The following is a 21,073-nucleotide window of genomic DNA, read 5'->3' on the forward strand; positions in this document are numbered from 1 at the left end:
ACAAACAGCAAAGCCTCGCACAAACACTTGCTCAGCTCCTTCGACTGTACTGCAGTGTTCTCTTCTCTCCTTCTTCATCTCTGTGATGCATCTCAGCATCAATTTTTTAGGCGTCTGGCAATGCTCAGCTATTGGCAGTTAGATAGCTGCAGAGACAGAGGCTCTGAGGTGAATTATAAGTCTGCTGATAAAACAGAGCAGGACCGCAAAAAGATTGATGCTCTCTGTTCTGAGCTGGGAAACAAAAAGATGGAGAGGAGAGGAGAGGAGAAAGTGATTGGGCAAACAAAAACTACTGGGAAAGAAATGTTGCTACTACATTCCCCTGGAATATTATTTTAAATTATATTGATGAACACTGTCTTTCCTCTTTACTACACACAGAAATATGTGACTTGAACCAAAATTTCAATTTATATATACAAGTTTGTTTGAAATTAAGAAAATGTCTCCACCAGTATACATCTTGCTATTCTTCTCATTACCAACACTAATATTGATAATACCTTTAAGTGGATTGACTACTGCAAAGAGGGTGATTTTTGTATTTTTTCTCAGCCTTTATTATTTTTTCATCATCATAAACATTAGCTGTGGTGACTAAACCAAACGATGACAATTACATTACATTACAACAGAAAAAAAACATCCACGCTTCAGGGGAGCCCTTTAAACTGAATCATTAGTGCCATTTGGTGGCAAAGTGTGTTGTGGGGCGGGAGTAACACTGTAAACACCATGGGAAACTAGTATTTTTACTGTACTGTAGCTTATAAAGAATCTGAAACTAAGTGGTACTTGTGTAAGCCGAGTTGGGCTGTTGCCACAGCAGGTGGCCTGGCAAAGAGAGAGAGAGAGAGAGAGGACCTGGTATTCAATCACAACACAGCGAAATGAAGGCCAGACAGCTCGAGCAAGGGATTAAAAACAGAAAAGAAGAGGAACGAGCTCCTAACTACAGTGCCTGCATAGGGATGGATCAAGAGGCCTATCAGGGCCTTCAGCAGCTTTCTGTCAATGTACCAAACATTTAACCCAAGACGGTATAAATTTACAATAGAGGAAGAGTATAAGAACACATATTCGATGCAAGTTGACAGCTCCATATCACCTCAGATCTCTCCATCAAAGTAAAAAGATAAGTGAAGCCATCCATCCTCTGCACCCCCTCGAGGGAAGCCAATTTTGTACCACTTCCACCCAGCTCTGCATTTAGATACTCTCCGTCTCGTCCCTCTCACTAACTGATTCTTACTCCTGTCTGTAATATTCTGCTAATGAAAAGCCCCTCCCCCACTTCTCCCAACTCACCTCTGGTAATTCAATTTCTGTTTAACAAATACCTTTTCTTAAATTTAAGGCAGGTGAAGGAAACCATTTTTGTAAATGGCAAAGGGTGCATGCAGATACAAGTCTGGCCCCACCTGAGGGACTTAGCCCACCCTGAGCCGTTATTCACAGTGTAAAGCACCTTTTTGAGTGAACCTGAGTGAAATCCTGAGCATTAAGTGAATTCAGAATCTCTAAGGAGGCGTAATGTTTTGACAGTAATTTGGGAATCAAGCAAAACTATGAAAATAGGCCCCTTTGCCCAGAAGGCACATATTTTCTGAGAAAGAAGACAGAAAGAGCATGGGTGTGATTTAAAAGTGCCCACACATCTACTGCACATCATTCTTATATACATCAGAATTCATTTCTGCTTTTATGGTGTGTCAGTTGCATTTTTCTCTCTTTTCTGATGAAGAAAAAGGACCGCTGCAGTAGGTTATTAGGGTTTGAGCAGGAATATGTTGGCTTAGTGGGCCACAGAGCTGAAAACTTGGCGGGAATGGACGCTGTGGGCAATTAGGAACTGTGGAAACCTGAACCGAAATCTGCTTTTGGAGTGATGCTCGCCCCATCACTCGCAGTCAAAACACAGCACGGAAAAGTCATCTGAACCATTATGCAAACTCACACTCATGCACAAATACAGGCACTGGAGTGAAAACCACAACTCAAATGCATTTAATGTATGCTCTTAACAAGTGCCTGAAAACACACACTGATAACCAGAGGCTGTTTAGACCACCCTCATTGACCAGTCATTCTAATTTTTCCTCGACCAGCTTAAGTTTCGCATGTCAGATTCCATGTGTGTGTGCATCATGGCTCCTGTTCCCAGTCCTATTTCAAAGTTGTTTTCCTCTTCTGCTCCAAAGCCCTGTGCCGACTCAATTAAGCGGCTGCTCCCTTCAATAGCCGTGGGTCTGAAATTCCATTTGAACGTGATGTTTGAGCATGTGCGTTTAACAGCGTTAACACCCACTCTTTCAATGCACCAGTCTAGGCTAAAAGCCAAGATATTAACTCTTTTATTTCCCATTTTCAAGTACACACATACAAACACACACACAGAGACACATTCGGTGCTGCCCTGTGGTTAAACAACTGCTCAGATAAAGTTCAGTAGTCAAAAGAAGTCAGTAGTCAAAGCGGTTACGTATACCTGACCTCAGTGCTGCTGGGAGCTCAAAGCCTCTGCACTGTACGTGTTTGTGTGAGTCTGCCAGGTTGATATAATGAAAGCATGGCCTGCCCACCTGTTCTCTGAGTTTTAACCTGAGACCTCATTAGTACACAGTGTTTCATTTCCACTACATTACCTGCACAATATGCTGTGTTGCTCTGTGTTTATGTGGTCCGCTGAGGATAAATGTATGTGTGTGTGTGTGTGTGTGTGTGTTAACAGTAACAAGCACAATTTACTTCTGGAGGAACAGAGCAAGAACTAAGAACTGAAAACTGAACCTTAAAGGTATGTGAGAAGGGGTGTTTTCTGAAACACAGTATGACTAACACTGTTTCACTCTCTCTTTTGTTTTTCAGGTATGACTACGTGGAGGTGCGAGATGGCGTGGATGAGAGCGGTCAGCTTGTGGGGAAGTACTGTGGGAAGATCGCCCCCTCTCCGGTCGTCTCCTCTGGAAACCAGCTCTTCATTAAGTTTGTGTCGGACTACGAGACACATGGAGCAGGTTTTTCCATCCGATATGAGATCTTTAAGACAGGTGGGTGGCCTAACACAGTTGTAGATTCATTTAATCCTAATTATATGAAACATATGACATTGAAAATATAAACCACAAATCACAGCTTTATTTCATATTATAGAATTTTTCATTATAAATATACATATATATATATATATACAGTATATATATATATTATCAAATTGTTATTCTGAGATGAAAACACTGCAAACACAGTAGGAGGTGCCAGGGTATTGCTCATGCTTCCACAGCATCTCTGAGGGTTAGGACCACATTTCTTAGATTGAGAATAAAAGGGCCTTACCAACCTCACGAGAAGGTCCAGATAGTGACTGCTCTGGAGCTTTCCATCATATCACACAATCACCCTCAGCAGAAGGTAGACGATCTGAGGACTTTAAGGCTTTTCTAACTATACCTAAAAGGACCCTGATCTGAGTATCTCTGCCACTCTTCCCCAGGTCAAGAATCGATTTTCATTTTCAAATGTTTCAAATCAAGCCCAATGTCTGGAAAGCAATCCAGAAGATAGAAGATGATGAAATGCAGAGTATGAAATGCAGTGTAGACACCCAAGAAGGCTTCCACTTGAGATGGTCTTCTTCTTCTCTTTTTTTTTTTTTTTTTTTTTTTGCAATTGCACTAATAAGCCAAAAATAAGACGTAAATGACTTTTTGATATTTAAATGACTGGCCTGACCTCTTAAAGTTGCTATTGACCTCTTTGTTAAAGATTAGGGGAAAAACCTGTTAAAAGCACTTCATCACAAATAATTTCAATCTTATTTGTTTATAGCAAGAAAAAAAAAGAGACTCTCCATCTAATTTCATGGTTTGTTTGTGGTTTAGTCAAGGCACCAGAGCAACAAATTATGCAGTCACAATATGGCAAGCAATATGCTCAATTCAAAAGCAATGAATCATAGTCCCATATGTTCCATAATTGTAGCAGTTTTTATCTGGTGTGAATTATTGTACAATAAGCAAGGCCATAATTTGCTAAGCATGTCTTCAACAAATGTTGTTTCAACTGTTCAACTGGCTTATTGTCAGACGGCAATCCACAGCAACCTGCCATTATAACCACTGATTAGCTGGTTGTGGAGAGAATTGTAGCCACTTGAATGGGTGTAGGTTTAACAACTTCTTTCACCTCCTTTTGTTTCAGAGAGCTGCAGTTTGAGATTTCTTCCTTTATGTTTAAAACTAAAATATATTTTAGTCAGGTATGACACACTGCAAATATCCTCAGGGGATGTCTGTCTTATCAGATCACAGCATAAGAAGAGGGAGAATTTCCTGTTGATTTGCTGCCTTCCTTTGTTTAGAACCAGAAAGAGGAGGGCAGCTCATATGTGGAGTGTGAGTCATAGGCAGACAGGTGCTACAGACTCCACTTTCATTAATTAACCTTAACAGCAGTCTATAGGATGCAACCCCTTGTGACCTCTGAGACATGATGAATGGCCTTGCAACGTCCCTCCTTCCTTTTAGTCTCAGCTGGTGTGTGTTTCTGCTTGTGTTTTGTGTCTGTGCTTGTGCGTGTCACCATCACGGCAGCGCAGCTGGTGGATTGTGGGTCCATTTACGAGATCAAAGTGACACTCCGCCCTGACATAGGCAAACTCATCCACACACTGCCTCATTCCCCTTGATAGGCTAGTTAAACCTACTACATTCTTCCCATGATTAGCTTGGTATTTCCCAGTCCCTTCTATTAGCCAGGACTGATTATAAATGAGGCTTGTTAGGGACCCAGTGACGATAAGAGATGAAACTGCAGAACAAACTTGTGAGGCACTGAGATATGAAGAAATACAGATGTTACGGTGGATAGAAGATAGAGATTCAGAACTAGAGAGTTAGATGAGAATCTTGAAACAGTTTGTGCTTTGGGAATCCGAAGCAGAATCATGGCTTGGGGGAAGGGAGGCTACAGGGATGTTGCTGTAGAATAAATCCCAGGACAGAACTTTTTTTTTTTTCTAGGTGTTTGCACCTTTTCCCTGCAGACAAGAGCACCATGGGTGTTCTGTCGCTTCCTGAGTGGATCCAGAGCATCGTTATGCTTTGGATTCACTCTCTGTTTTGACTACTGCGGCTGCCGCCAAGAACAGGGCTCTGAGATCAATTAACAGCCCTGTTTGTTAGAGCAAGAGAGAAAATCAAGCGGAGAGAGAGAGAGAGAGAGAGATTCAAAGCTCGCTGATTAGTGCAGCTTATCAACAAACAGGGTATTAGCTGGGAAAACATTGTGTTGGCTAACACATGTAACGTTAATGATGATACACAGATGCTCTGATAACGGATGGAGGAATGGAGGGCTCGCGTTTGTGCATGCCAATGAAGGGAAATGCAAAGAATGCAGGCTGTTTATCACTGTGATGATAGACCTGGGGATCAGTGGAAGTCAAACTTGGGGATTGGTACTGCCTTTCATCTGGGGTTAAACACCAGCAAAGGTCACATGGAAGATAAATATGCCCACAAAGCAAATAACATGCACTCCCCTAAGGGATCATATGCCAACTTACACAAGTATGTTTACATGTGCAGGTTTACCCACTTAAGCTATATACTATGTAAATACACTTTCACACATCCGTCAACATGCTGGCATTTGAAGCCCTGGCTTTCATCAGCGGTGAGCCTGCAAAGTGTCTAAATTGAAGAGAACAGGTTGTTTTGCGGCTCAGTCTCTACCCCTCTGCACTCCTCAATCCCATCCAACCATCTTAATTAGCATGGGCTATTTATTTTATAGCCTGCAAATTGGCAGCCTCGCTTCACTGGCTGAAGTCTGGCAAGACACAGGAAGAGCAAGATGGTGGGGGAGAACGGGATAGAGTAGAGAGATAAGAAGGAGAGTGAGGAATATTTGAGCTGAACGGAGCAGATTAGTGTGTGTCTCTATGGCGGCCCCAAATTTTGAGTAGACTGAGATGAGGTGGTGTTACCCTTCACCAAAATCCTGGTGCTTATGTAGAGCCCTGAAGGTTGTGTTTAGCCTGTCGTCTGACAGTATCACATTTAAAATCCTCGAGTGTCTCTGCAAAGATCCATCCTTTTAAGTGTACGTACATGCACACAAACACAACATGTGTTTTCTTTTAACAGCTCTGCAGTCTGCTCAGAGCCACATCAGTGCTGGCCGAGGGCCCATTGATGTGGGTGAGGAGGCAGAGATGGTGCCACTGGTAGACCCCCCTCTCTCCCACTCATACACACACACACACACACACACACACACACACACACAGACGCTCATCTCTGTCTCCTCACCATTACTCAGCAGAATGATTAAGGCTGTTAGATGGAGGCCTATTGTGTTCATCTTGTTTATGATGTCACTGTGACGCGGGTTCTTTTACACACACCTGTGAAAACACTTTCAAGGTGTGTTTGTGTGTGTGTGTATGTTGGGTGGGGCCTGATAGGGGGCACATTCTGCTTTCATAGACTGCACGCCCTGATGGCATAGGTCACATCTGGCACGGAGACGTACTGTCATCACACACACATGCAGCCCTCATGGAAACCTAAGCCAACAAATCTCTTTAAGGGAGTCAGAAGGAGACCACAGCCCTGCCCTGCCCCCCACATCGCATCAGCACTGTGACATGGATGGGGGAGAAATGACATCACAGCCACAATGAATGCACTAAATAACATGTCAACAGTGCAGTGCCTCAGGGTGCGTAAGGTTAAATGTAAACCTGCCTTTCCATCTGTTTCAATGGCTGACACTCCACTGGGTTTGAGTTAATGTTTGATTTTGTGTTGAAAGAGTTAATTGTCCACCAACAGTTTAACCCCCTGTCAGTGTGGCATGAGCACAGACTGAAGGGGAGGGGAGGCTTGACAGGGTCTGGATGGAGGGGGGGGGTTGTGAACTGGGCTAATGATTAGCCAGAGAGCATGGAACATAAACAGTGGTGATTTACTTAGCAGTCCAAGAACAACACCTTCAGCCCCTATGGCTCCGGCCACTAATAACCCTTACTAAGCAGAGGGAGATGGAAAAAAAAAGGACCGAAAGGATATTTGAAAAGGGAGAACGAGACAGGTTTAAAAATGAAAATAGCAAGAGGCTGACACATTTAACGCCTGTTCCTTTGGCGCAATGTTGTTTTAATGATTAACGTTCAGTCTCCGGTCTGCCTTCAGCACTTAGAGCAATAGACATATAGAGGACAAGTCATCAGGGAGAGTAACAGCTGAAAGGCGCCCTGCTCCCTTAATGCTGAAGCCATATTTATTTAATATTTGTTATAGATCTCTAACACATTCAAAGTTGAAATCAGATCTCCATTAAATATCATTTTGTCAGCTACAACTTGTTCTGTTAAACAAACTCTGATCACTCAGCGAGCGAGTCAGTGTGACATTTGTTTACTCCCCCATCCTGAGGAGAAGGGTTCCGTGTAAATGAGAGTTAAAGGAATCCATTACTGCTGGCAGTAAATGTTTGAGCGCCCAGTTGTAGGTTGCTGGTAAATGTTATTTGTTCAAGGTTACTTCTTTTCTGTCTCCCAACTTCCTGTCATAAATTCAGCTGTTTGTTTCCGTACACGCACACACACACACACACACACACACACACTGAGAGTGGTTGGACTCTCAGTTTTAGATCAAATGAATTAAAAGAATCTAAGCCCTTCCTTCATGTCAGCTTTTTATATTTATAAAAGTCGTTCTGTTTTATATTTTCACGTCTTTTCCATCGAGGTGATTAATCTACCAGGAAAGACGTAACAACTGCAGCCACCAAACAAGGAGAAACATAGAGTGAGTAAGAGACAGAGAGTTAGCATTCGGCTGACAGTGGGATATATTGGTTTCCTGAAGTTCCTTGTCATCACAGATGTGTTCACACACGCTGTACGTAGGGATACTGTCACGGAAAAGCGTGACTGCTATTATTGAGTGGCTCTCACACAGACATCAGTACAAAACATCCTGGGTGTAGCGACGGGAGCTCGGAAGCCCTCTCTTGTGTGGGCTCGAGATAAAAGAGATCTGTTGGATGATTATCTCGCCAGTGGGACCAGCCAGAACGCTCTGTCTTCCACTCTATTTTGTTGCAATGTCTTCGCACTGGCCTCGCACTGCTATACAGTCACACAAAAGCTGACAACAAGGGAGTTTGTCCTTGGTTGGCCTCAGTCATTATCACGCAGAAAGAACACAGAAACAAGACGCCGTGATGGTGACAGTGTCAAGTAAACTGGGAATATATTTCTGGCCTGACCCCACATTTCACAAATGCATTTGTTAAGTAAGATGTAATTAAATTGTAAGACTGAATTTAGTACTGACAGTATTTTACAGAAACTTTACATGAGTCTGTACTCTTTTTCAATACTGTTCTAGGATCTGGATTTTGATAGGTTTTTAGAGTGAACCATTTCCAATGACCAAATCAGTCCTGGTCAACTGCTGAGCTGAGATAAGGGTCATGGTGGGGGTTGATGAAATGGATGGAGAGTGGTATTTTGAGCCAATATCTACAGGAAATTCAACACGCTGACCTGAATTGCACTTTGGTTGCTGCAGATATCTAAAGCACTCAGGGCGCCTTTTTCAAAGAAGTGGCTTCCATGTATACTTTTTTGCCCAAAACTGTTTGACATTTCTGTCAAATATGGCAAGGAACAATACAGAACTGCAGCATCCAGCAACCCTCTCCTACTGGGGAACACTCCCTCTCTCTACAAAGTATCTCAATTTTCTGGGAGTAAATGCGAGGGGAAGCTGTGAAATTAATGGTGCCCACTGTTCTTGAAAGCCACACTTTAGCTGCTGCACTAAATGTCATCTCTCTTTAGAGTCAAAACGCAGCTCGCCATGGCTTTCAACTTGAAAAATCCACATGACTCTCCCTCACTTCATTCACTCCACTGGTGGACAGGCTGAAGTGGGCCTGATGGTCTTGAATTAGGGGCCCAGTGAGATGCTTGAGTAATAGTGGAAAAAGCAGTTTGCCACATTCATTTAAGCTACAATGACTGCGGCACTGAGGCTCTATCTTGCGATAACTCCCTGCAATTTTGGTTTCTTTTGGCCCCATTTTCGCTCATCATGCCAGCCGTCAGACTAGCATGAAAATGACATTATCTTGAGCAAATTTCTGCCACTAATGGCTCCAAATAATTTCCCTGGTTGGCACAAGTCCCCTTTTTTTTCCTGATGGAGCTGTGTTTTTAAGCAGCCATAAAAATCCAGCCCAGTGTCTGAGTGAACATTTGTGTCTTTCCGTCACTCTCTTCAGAATTTTCCTGCAGCTGTTAGCATCATTTTTTTATCACGTCACTCATTCTTAAATCATAATCTTGTGCTCATGATGCTCTGAGAAGTGGCTAACATGGGAAATGTGTTAATGCTCCTCATCTGCTGAAAGGCAGCTCTCTGAGGTGCTGTGAATAAATATTTTGACTTTCCCTTCTGTAAAACTGTGTGTTTAAGTGTACATGTGTGTTGATGTATGCGCAGTCATTACCTTCGCTTTCCATCACTGTAATTTTTCCTGAGCACCTCTCATATGTTTCACAGACGGGATCTGATTAGGTGTGTGTGTGAGAGAGAGAGAGAGAGAGAGAGACAGGACTCTGCAGAGAGAATCAAGCTGTTTATTCATCATTCCTTGATTCTGGTGATTGAGACCTTTCGCTATCATTTACACTCAAAGCCCAGATGTTTCAGGAGTTACAAATTTAGCATACACACAGTGATGGAGTGGGATGTCTGTGACGAGAAGAGAACAAGCACAACACAGAAACACACAGAGAAGAGCTGAGAAACCCTGATGTATCCTCCAGTGAATAAATGAACTATCAAGGTGGTCTCTGTATGGGCCATAAACTGTCCTCCACGCGATAGACCAGCTGGGACACAGAGCTTCTCAATGGCCACCTCACAAAGCCACTTACAACTGATCACTTAACCAACAGTCACTCAAACGAATCAACCTCAGCTCTTCCTTTGTCCTTGTTTTGTCTCATCTTCTCACATCTTGTTTCCTCCTTTCACCCTTCGTCCAGGTCCAGAATGCTCCAGGAACTTCACCACCAACAGTGGCGTCATAAAGTCGCCAGGTTTCCCTGAGAAATACCCCAACAACCTGGACTGCACATTCATGATCTTCGCCCCCAAGATGTCTGAGATCATTTTGGAGTTTGAGAGCTTTGAGCTAGAGCCTGACCCGACGCCCCCTGCTGGTGTTTTCTGCCGCTATGACAGACTAGAGATATGGGACGGCTTCCCCGGAGGTGAGAAAGCAGCTCCAGATGCATCCTGCTCCGGAGTTTGTTTTATGGGCTTCATGCCTATTTTCTACATGCACTACTTTTACAGTGCGTTTTAGCATATTTCATGAGCTTGTCGTAAAAGTAAATAGGCATATTTGTTTGTAGCAAATCACAAAGTTCAGTTCAGGCCAATCTAGTCTGTTATAACTGTGAACTAGTTTTGTCCTATTTATTATTAGTAGTTAGTCTTTTTTAATTCTTGAACTTTCTTAAACGAGAAATGCCACATCCGCAAAAATGACAGCATGGATTTGGTAGACCATGTGGAAGAGTGGTGTTTCAACACTAGTACAGGAATGACAGGAAATGTGCATTACCCCACTGTTTAGAAATCTGCTATACTTGGAAGTTTTCTGTAGTAAAAAATGCTTAATGAATTTGAACTGATCCAGCTTCTTCCTCATGAGAGCCAGCAACTTCTTGTCTCAATGCTGAGCAAAGACTGCAGCACTTGCGTAGATCTGGACACAATAAAATACTGCAGTAAAATAGCATTCTCAAATCCATCTAAAAAAATCAGCAGGTGAGAGACGGAGCGAAAGAGGGCGAGCAGTGTTCAAAGCAACGCTTCCGTGGCCTGGGATGAGGCTTTGAACTCAGCGAGCAAAATCACCTCTTGAAGTTTTCAGTTTTTCTCCTGGCTATTCCAGCATGGGGTGCAGACAAGATGAAAGCTTTTCTCACCCATCAGTGGCTGAAAATTGAAAGAATTTTATCTAGTAGCATTCATCCTGATGCACATCAGTACTCTCTGCTCTGGCTTTCTAGGTGATAAGGTTGAAGTGTAAATCACTGCGCCTTTTTATGTCAGTTTACTTAAAGTTCAATATTCTCTGAGTCCGCATCCGCGTAGATTTGAACTGTGTGGAGTTGACCTTTGATTCCACAAGGTATCTCCATTACTCGTTTATATGTTCTCTCCTAGAGGTGGGACATTTTTCATTTTCAAGATTTGTGTTAATTAAGACTCGCAAAGGCTTGGAGAGCTGAGAATATGTCACATTATTATCACCTTTTAATACATATTTTTCCAAAGAAAAGTAGCTTTGAAAGAGCAGTTAAAATTCAGAGGTTTCTCTGTTCTTTCTGCTGAAAGCATGCCATCAAAGAAGAAGCATAAGATAAGATTTTCTCCTACAGTGAGCCTATTCAGGGCAGAAAGTGGACACTACCACTTGTGGCATCACACCTTTCAAGTGTTGTTGCATGTGACAGACAGCCTTGTATAAAAATAAGCCATGGGAGGAAAATAGCGTGTTGGCTTTTGCTAGGCGACTCCCGTGGTGTCTGCTGGATCGATAGTGCATTAGCACGGAAGGCTGGAGGCATGCTAGCTGCTGGGGTGTGTAGAGGTGGGCGATGTCCGGGCAAATGCAGGCCTCCGTGAAGCACTGGGGGAATCACACCTCCCCATCTTTCCATCTCTCACTGTACACCTCGCTGGATAGACACTGCCTCGTCCCTCTTCCCCGAGGAATGTAGAGGCAGGCAGGACTTTGTAGCGAGGTTCTTTAAAATTTCATAGTGCTGGGGGAGTCATGCAGAAAATCCGGGAGATGGCTTTTTTTTTTTGCTCAGCCCAACCCTTAGTGGGTTTAAAAGCACACATAGATTCTCGCTCACATGCACCAGGCACCTGGGTTATGAAGATTAATTTGAGCCATCACACCCCTGCCCTGGCAAGTCCCTGTGGTCTGGCCTTTGTCTGTCATGTAGGAGCTGGGCTGGAAGGGGCATGTTTTGGATGACGGGAGGCTACAGAGAGGCTGGACTGTCACTCACCACTGATCACAGCATTACTAATCATACATAAGCTGCAGGTCCCTGCACACACTTACAAATGTGAATGGATCACAGCACACATCAGAGACACAGACCAAGGTCATTTTGCTCTCTTGCTTGCCTGCTCCCTCGTTACCCCATCACTCTTTCCTCATATTTCTCTGTCTCCCCATAATGTTTCTTCTCCTTCTGCCTCCTCTTGCTTCCCCTTTCCATTCTGCTCAGTGAAACTCACTCTCACGCTTTTATTGCTCTCTGTCTTTGAATGCTCCCCTATTGTGTCTACCCAGTGTTTACTTGTTTGGTGTCCTTCACAAAACTCAATCTGCCGTGTCCTGCTCAAGTCTCAAAAAATGGGAAGACAGGAAGTCTGAGGAATTTATAGACAGCAAATTGACAGAAGCTGCGACCTGTCCACATCACAGGTCCCACTCTTACTTTGCTGTCTTTGTGTCCACCCAGCAAGCAGGCATGGAATGTTTTCTCACCCATTTTTATGGGGTCAGGAAAAAAATGCAGCCGGTGCCATCCCTCACTGACACACTAGCTTTTACACCCCTGGGGTGGGGGGGTGGGGGGTGAGGGGGTAGTTAAACCCATGTGTGACATGACTGTGGTAAATAAACAAATATTGAGTTAACCCTGGTCTAACCCAAGTAACAATGTTTGTGCTTTTCTCTCCTGTTGTTTTCTGCCTCCAGTCGGTCCATACATCGGAAGGTACTGTGGGCAAAACACCCCAGGCAGACTCATCTCCTACACGGGCATCCTGGCACTGACAATCAACACTGACAGCGCCATCGCGAAGGAAGGCTTTTCTGCCAACTTCACTGTCATCGAAAGGACTGTTCCAGAGGGTGAGTTATCATAAAAAGACTGAAAATCCTAAAAAGCCAAAAAAATCTGTATACTGAGGTAAGAATCCACATGAAATCACAATCCAAAGAGATTTATTCAGCAGAAGAAAATCTGGATTGGATTTGCCTAAATTGAAACTGGTAGTTGCGAGAATTAGAGGACAACAAAGTAACCCCAAAGGGACTATTATAAAAAGTAAGAAGAAGACTGTGTCTGCAACTGAAGCCACATGTTCCTATGATGACAAATTCCCAAGCCCTTAACAGAGCTTAAGAGTTATTAAATAAACACCTCCTGCTTCTTCAACTGGTGAATGTGTTACAGGGTATAAGCGTACCCCCCATGGTTTACAAGACTTTTACACACTGCAGGCCCAGACAGGCTCCAAAAGGCGGTTTCCCCACCAGTAACCACCTTGGACGCACACTCACTCGCACCCTCAAGGTTTTTACATGTAGCATCATCATCACAGGGCTTGACCCCCCGACCCCATTTTGCAAAACGCTCCGACTAAACATTTCATTAAGGAAGACGAGTGCTGGTAGGAGTCATAAATCTGTCCAGAGGCTAGACCACCCCAAACCCACACAATCAGTCTTTGAACAGGAATGAGATGGATGACATTCAACAAATCTACTAATCATCTCCAAAAAGGATTTTCTCTTGCCCAAAGGAAAGACAAGCACTGAGTACACACACACACACACACACACACACACACACACACACAACAACTGAATTAACCCTTCCTCACAGTAATGACTGGTAATGTCATTTCTCCTTATTGTCCCAAGTTACTTGAGTCACTTTAATGACTCATCGTATATCACATTACGTAAATCAACTTTTCACATTCGCCTTTAAGAGGCATGCTGAAATATCTGACCCATGATCTGTAAATACCTTAATCTGCATGAGTTTCTTGGTCTTACATCACCAACCCGAAGCATATCCAAGATGGAAAAAGAACCTCTAAACTTTTTCTGCGCTCCTTCAGACTCATACCATTTGAATCATTCATAATCCCCTTATGCATAATACACGGTGGATTTTCTCGCTTCTGCAAGGGAAAGGGTGCACTCTAGCTGAAAGCAACTGATGAGAGGTGATAAGGTTATGAAAGGAGGGTTTGTCTTTTGTTTTTATCTTGTTTCTCTTGCTCTGATTCTCATTCTCAGCCATCCACCTCAATTATCTTCTCGGCTACCAGCCATGCTTTGCTCAGTAACCCACATAATCAGATAACATCTCAAGTGGCAGACAACGGCATTTTGTGTTTTTTGTTGATCACGATCCAGTCATCTAGATGAAGTGGATCTGAGTACAAAAGTTTGACAAGAACAGGTAATCTTGTCAAAGATAACCGACCCTGGGAGTGGAAAGGTGCGAGACAGTTTGCTCAGCCTCACACTGAGTCTCCAAAACATGCATGTGACCACATACATATGCAACCACACATTGACACTGTAAAGCGCAAACACACACACTGACCCAGTGACTGAGGTGCGCTAGCAGTGTGGCAGATGGGGAGACCATCTGTGTTAGCTCATAGGCAGCAGCCACATAGCAGTTCCACACTGCTCCTCATCCTGCGCCCTCTGAGTGTGTGTGTGTCCGTGTACACACAAGCACATGACTGAATTTTAGAAAGAAACGTATGTTTATGGCAGTAGTCGTCTTGTGTTTAGAGAAACTTGTGACTGATGGGTTGACAAAAACCCTACCATGGTACTTTATGACCACCTTGACCATCAGACAAAAAGAAGCAAATAAACAATGAGAAGAATGATGGTTCACATGAATATGTGAAAGTGTGCCTTCACATTCTTCTGTGTTGTTGTGGTGACATTATATGACTCCTGCCCAGATCAAAAGGTCATATCGTACGTTCCATCCGTTGCTCCGTGCACAGCGGTCTCAGCATGTCTGACCTCCAGGGGTGACCGAGGCTGACCCTAGGCCCCCCCTCCTGGATCTTTGGCTGGGGAGCCAAGGATGTCTCAAAACGACTGCCCCATGTCAGTGCAAACAAGGGAAGTCACCTCCTACCGTGGGTGGCTGGGCCACTGAATGTGATACACAGCCCCAAACTACAGATACTAAACACATCTAAACTTCCCCAAGAGACCAAGTTGGAAAAACGGCCTTCAAAAAAGATAAACTGCCCAGAGGGAGGTGAGAGATCCAGTCAGTGGAAGAAATAGCCAGAGTGAAAGTCACTTTAATGCCTAATACTGGCATAAACATAGCCTACACTGAATGTTTTATGAAGACATTTTTACATCTTAATGCAGAACATTTCTGTCCTGCTGCCATTAAAAAATAGAAAGAGAGAAACAGAAAGGATTTACTGAGGCGTTGCTGATGTGCTTTTCCGGCCAACAGTGCTGAGTGCCTGTCGTGTGGTGTCCTCCTCCCCAGAGACGAACTCTGATTCTGGGGGACGCTGAAAGCACATGCTGGGTACATTCTCGTGCTTTCAGTATTCAGAAGTCAACTAAACATCTTATACTCTCCTTTTTTATTCTTTACTTCTACCTCATATCGGTCCCTTTCCTCCTCTCTCAGACTTTGACTGTAGCGACCCATTGGGAATGGAATCGGGAGAGATAACATCGGACCAAATCATGGCCTCATCACAGTACAACCCCAGCTGGTCCCCAGAGCGCTCGAGACTCAACTACTATGAAAATGCATGGACGCCGGCAGAGGACTCAAACAAGGAGTGGATACAGGTACCAGATTGTTTATCATGTCACAGACAGGAAATCTTTAGGAGGGTTACTTGACTCTAATATCACAAATAAATGTTTTAAGGTAGTTTTAGTTCCTCACAAAACCTACTGCCTGCTCAAACACAGCAGGAGCGATCTGTGCTTGTCCTTCAGTCTCTGGAGGTGAAGTTTCCCCATAACACTTTGACAAGACCCAACAATTTTGATGATGAATGTCAGCCGTTCCTGATGGACCTCCAGGTGGTTGAGTCCACGCCCCACAAAAATTGCCTGTGTCCACTCTCTCTGTCACTGTCTACCTATCTGTCTGTGTCTTTTTTCTCTCCCTCTGTCTTCCTGTCCTACCTGATAACTTTCCTTTTTCTTGATAACAGCAGTTGCCTCCGGGGATGCTGGGATTTAGTCCAGGCTTCCTTCCCAGCCTCACACACACACACACACACACACACACACACACACACACACACACACACACACACACACACACACACACACACACACATACACATAGAAACACTCCCAAACAGGCTCTGTCGTATTTTTCTGTCTGTCAGCTTATCTGCACAAAGCGATCATCACCCACCAGGGGAACCTTATGAGGAAAGATTAAGGATTTAGTTCTTCCATCCTCAGATGGGTATAAGACACATATACCAAGTCCACTCACAGCACAAACCCCCCAATGACACAACCACCATGGCAGTACACAGATGCATTTGAAGCTTGTTTGATTTATTAACAGAAAGCCTCCAGGCCTTGTAAATGCCCAGACTGTTTTTCTTTTTCTACTATGTTTCTACAGTCTTCGCTTCATTGCTAAAAAGTTTGGCCTCCACATATTCCTCAGGGGATGAATAATCGAGCTGACCCATAGCCAAATATTTGCTTGGGGAGAGCCATAAGCAAGCTTTTCCTTTATTATTGCAATGAAAATATTGCCCTGTGGGCCCCCGTGGCTCCTTCAAACTAATTTAATCAGTGTTTGAGCATGTCTGTGTGCAGGTTTGTGTGCATTCTCCCATGAGCGACTGTGTGTGTGTGTATGTGGCTTTGTGGATGAGTAGGAGGGTCTAGCAGAGTCCATATTGTCCTGCCGAGGAACCCAGCATGTATCTGAGTGGATTAGGAAGAAACATGGCCACTGTAACCACTTCCTGCAGCAGTTGGACAGTCTGTTGTATGAAAGCATGCGTTTCTCTGAAAGGAAAGTCAGTTGTTCATAGTCAGACATATGTGTTAATGCTAACAGCATTGAACTGATGGCTACTCTACTTCAGTTTGCCTTTTTGTCAGCTGAAATTACAAGTGATCACAATGATTTGTTGCCACTCAAGAATATCCTTCCCTGCTAAAGGATTGATCATATTGAGGATTTGATTTGGCAGTAAAATCTGGATTTTAAAGGGATGTGTTCTAATGGGCATGCTGGTCTCACAATACTAATCAGATCAAAACACTGAATGGGGTTCTTCTAATTTCTAATTTCAAACGCAGCAATAGAGCCAAGTCTGTGGTTGCCACATAATTTATGTTTTCTAAGAAGTGCAATACACTTGTGCTGAGCACTCTGAGCTGAAGCCCAATTATCACAAGTGGTATTAAAAGGGTAGAATTCTTCATTCCTCTTTCATTAAGCCTGTCCATGGTGCTGCAACAAGCTCAGGGCCCCTTGTGGCACATTCAAATCATCTCAGTGCACCGTCAGATGCATAGTAATCAATTCATTATTTATTTCATTATCATTCCCTGACTGCAGTTTGAGGCAGACAGTTTTATTATTCATGACGGGCGCCTTTTGATTCCTGGGCATTTTCCTTCGTTCTGCTTTTCTTCTTTTTTTTTTTGCCCAACATAATCCAGATTTGTCGTCCATTTTAATGCTGCCTCATTCTGATGCAAGGACAGAAGGAGGGCAAGATGCTAGAGTCTGTATGTGCTCTTTTCTGGGTAATTAGATTGGTGTGGTGTCGTTCAGCATTGAGTGCTGGGTTAGCCAGGCCATTAATCAGTCCTTTGGTGTACACAGAGATGGACAGATGTCCTTTGAGGGGGAGTTTGTGGCTTGAGGAGAGAGTAAAGAAATAGGCAATAATCCCTCAAAACAGCCCCTCATTTCATTTATTCTCTTTTCAGATCTGTTGTCACTCATTCCCCTTGAAAATTCAGGTCTTAAGATTCACATCAAGGTAGAGGGAGATTTCTGCATATTATCCGCCTGTGTGAGCCGTGGCTTTCTTTGAAGCTTAAGAGGATGAACAGAGGGGATCTCTGCAGCAGGTTGCAGCAAAAATAAATGAAGGTACACCAGCAGACTACCCAACATGTAGCCTGATCCTTGCTTTATGATTTCACATGTGTTCCACAAGGAAAATCTGAATAGGAAAGAAATACCTGCCTCTGCACCACAAGTTTGTCTGAGAGGCGAATGTATATATTTCAGATTGGTGCATCATGGGCTGACAGTTCCACAGGGACCCCAACAGAGAATATTGCTAAGAAGCTTGCACAGTGCAGAATCACTTAAATATGTCGGATCTGATGGCCTCCGAGAGTCACCACATCATCTGGATGATGCAATAAAAACAAGACTGGATCTCTGTCAGGCAGCTGCCATTGATCGCACGCACACACAACATGAATAATTTACACCATCTTGGAGAGAACCCAACTGTCAATACCTGAAAGCTTCATTATTGAGCATCTCATAATGGCAATATACACTGCTCACACATCCCATACACAAGCTTTTCTTGAGTTTATTTTGCTCTCCATATCTATAATTTAGCTGCAATGTCTCCAGCCATTAAGTTCAATCTTCTTGCCAGGATGCATTATCCACGATTACTTCATCAGTGCTTATGTATTTATCAACCTCCATGTGTATCTGATAGCCTAAACTGTGTAATCATAAGAGGAGATAGTGAGTCCCTTTACTCTTGTCATATGAGAAGTGCTTTAATCTTGCTCGTCTGATCTTGCTCTAAGCACTGAACATGAGAAGCTTATTGGTGTTTGTTTACACAATATGCTCCTTTATCTCCAACATGTGGTACTAATCTAAAGGTAAAGTTATCCATTACACACAAACTTGTCACAGGTTTACATGGGACTTTAAAATATTGTATTGTTGGATAGGATCCAGCAATGCAAACGACATAGTGAAATTATGCAACTTAGCAAAGATAACAGTATGAGTTCCGCCGCCCGACCAACCAAAGAACCACTAATTGTACACCGTAGTGTTTATCTTTTCCACAGCCTAGAATGCAGAGGCCAATGTTAGGCACTTAACCAGCGCGCTCTGCCATGTATAGTATTCCTTCTTCTCCAAGAAGCAACTTGGACAGAAATGCCCCCTTCATTGTCTCTCTCCTCAAATCTGTTCCTGTTCCAGGGCTTATTGGCGTGCAGAGTGATGAGTAATTAGAATATGGACTGGTAATTAACATCAGCTTCTCAGCTGATGAAGTCTGGTGAGCGCACAGGAGTGAAAGCTGGCATGCGTCTGCAGGTGAGATCATCATCATGTTGCGTGAATGGAAACAATGCTGTCTGTGCCTCGCTGCCTTGAAGCTCCTAGGCTTCACTCGCAATTGGAAAATCAATGAAAGGATAGAGACCTATTCTCAAGTGGAGTAGCCCAAAAGTGGGACTGGAAATCGAAACATGAAGGATGGCATGATGTAATGAAATGAAACAGAGCTGCATAAGTACCCAGAGACAAAAACTCAGCTCAGCTGTAATCAGTGTCATTTTCAGTGTCTGTGCTTTAGACAAGAAAAGTGCCCGCAAGCGCTCTAGTCAGTCGTCATCACTAAACGGTCATCCACAGCTGTATATCCTGGGATAGCATCATCGAGCAGCTTCCAGACGTGACATACCTTCAGGTCGCCCTTTTCCCTTCTTGATCACTGTTATTTAGTTTCATGACTTACTCAGAGCGTTAGTCATGTGTGTGTTGCAAGGATGGGAATGACCGTGAAGTTGCAGTCTTAAAGATGATTCAGAGGAGAGGAAACCTTAAAACCTGACTGTTAAAATGCTTCGTCTAACAGCTGGGACTGAAACCCTTAATCAGTACATGTTTGATCCCAAGCACACTTCACACACAACAACCCAAACAACCTTTTAGTTTATTATAGCTGTCGTACGAACTATACATCCCATTTTGTCACAAAAACAGATGATCAGCGTATGGGAAGACATGCATAATTTAATGCCACCAAAGAAGTGTCGGTGGGCTAAAAATAAACTGTAATTCCGTCAGGTGAATATTGTGATAAATGGAAGGTCATGAGGAGAGCTCATAGGTCCTGCAGCATTGGAGTAATACAATTTTCATGAAAGGAGAATTAATTACATGTTCAGGTAATGGAGCTTTTCCAAAAAACTTCCTCTACTAAAGTACTGTGGGTGAAATTAGTTAACAGATTGCCAAAAGCTGGTTTTGAAATACTGCATCTGGGCTTAGACACCTTTCTTCAGCTGCATATCAAAGTAGTCATGTGCATGTCCATTCTCAAAAATGTTAGCCTTCTCTCGTTACTATCCAAAGGATATTATAATCAGATTTTATATGCAAAAAAGCAGGTGATGAGAGGCTCTGCATCTCTGTGTTGATTCCAGGCCATCTTTCTTCTGACTATACCGTCCTTTGAGGTCCATAAAGCTTTTCCAGAGGTTGTTTCCTGGACAGCATTCTTTGTCGATGTCTACCAGCTGCTCTTTGACTTTGGAGCACAGAGGAGTTCTCACCCGCCTTTCTCATCCTCAGCATTTCTCTTGTTGTTGTTTTTGGTGAGGGAAAATGAATAAATTCATCCCCCAGAGGCCTTGGTTATTCAGTCAGCAGCTCACACATACACACACACAAATGGGAAGCTATTTTCCCCCCTCTGTTGGGGAAGTAGAGAAATGGATTTAAAAGAAAGTATTCGGTAAACTTCTCACAGAGTACGGATTGCTGCATGCAACGTCTTGGCAACTCAATTATAAGCCAATCAAGCAGCTAGAGATAAAGCTTTTGAGCCTTTGCTGTTTCTTGAACGCCCCTTCCCAGCCTTATAAACCACATGTCTCCTCGCTGCGCCCACATAACAATGACTGGGCTTTATCCTCAAATACATATCATGTGGCCTTACAGCACATCTGAGTCATACAGCACAGAGACAATACACTGAATTTTGGATAGAACTGATGATCACGCCCACAACTGCTACTGCCGTTGAAGAATAGAAAGGAAAATTATCGTTTTAACTTGTACAAACACACATAAATACATAAATACACTGTCTGTCTGTCATTCCCCATCATTTATACCCACACTTACATGCATATAAGATAAGATAATCCTTTA

The 21,073-nt window shown here is 43.3% G+C and overlaps 1 protein-coding gene across 2 annotated transcripts in view; it reads left to right on the forward strand.

Annotated features, from left to right (window-relative positions):
* The window catches only part of nrp1a (neuropilin 1a), a 56,701-nt gene that overhangs the window by 17,032 nt on the left and 18,596 nt on the right, over positions 1-21,073 (forward strand). For both annotated transcript variants that reach the window (XM_046370917.1, XM_046370918.1), the window contains exons 4-7: positions 2,872-3,053; positions 10,076-10,303; positions 12,826-12,981; positions 15,551-15,717. In XM_046370917.1, the coding sequence (XP_046226873.1) occupies positions 2,872-3,053; positions 10,076-10,303; positions 12,826-12,981; positions 15,551-15,717 (733 nt within the window). The remainder of the gene's footprint in view (positions 1-2,871; positions 3,054-10,075; positions 10,304-12,825; positions 12,982-15,550; positions 15,718-21,073) is intronic.

Source organism: Scatophagus argus, chromosome 18, assembly GCF_020382885.2.
Source record: "Scatophagus argus isolate fScaArg1 chromosome 18, fScaArg1.pri, whole genome shotgun sequence".
Taxonomy (NCBI): domain Eukaryota; kingdom Metazoa; phylum Chordata; class Actinopteri; family Scatophagidae; genus Scatophagus; species Scatophagus argus.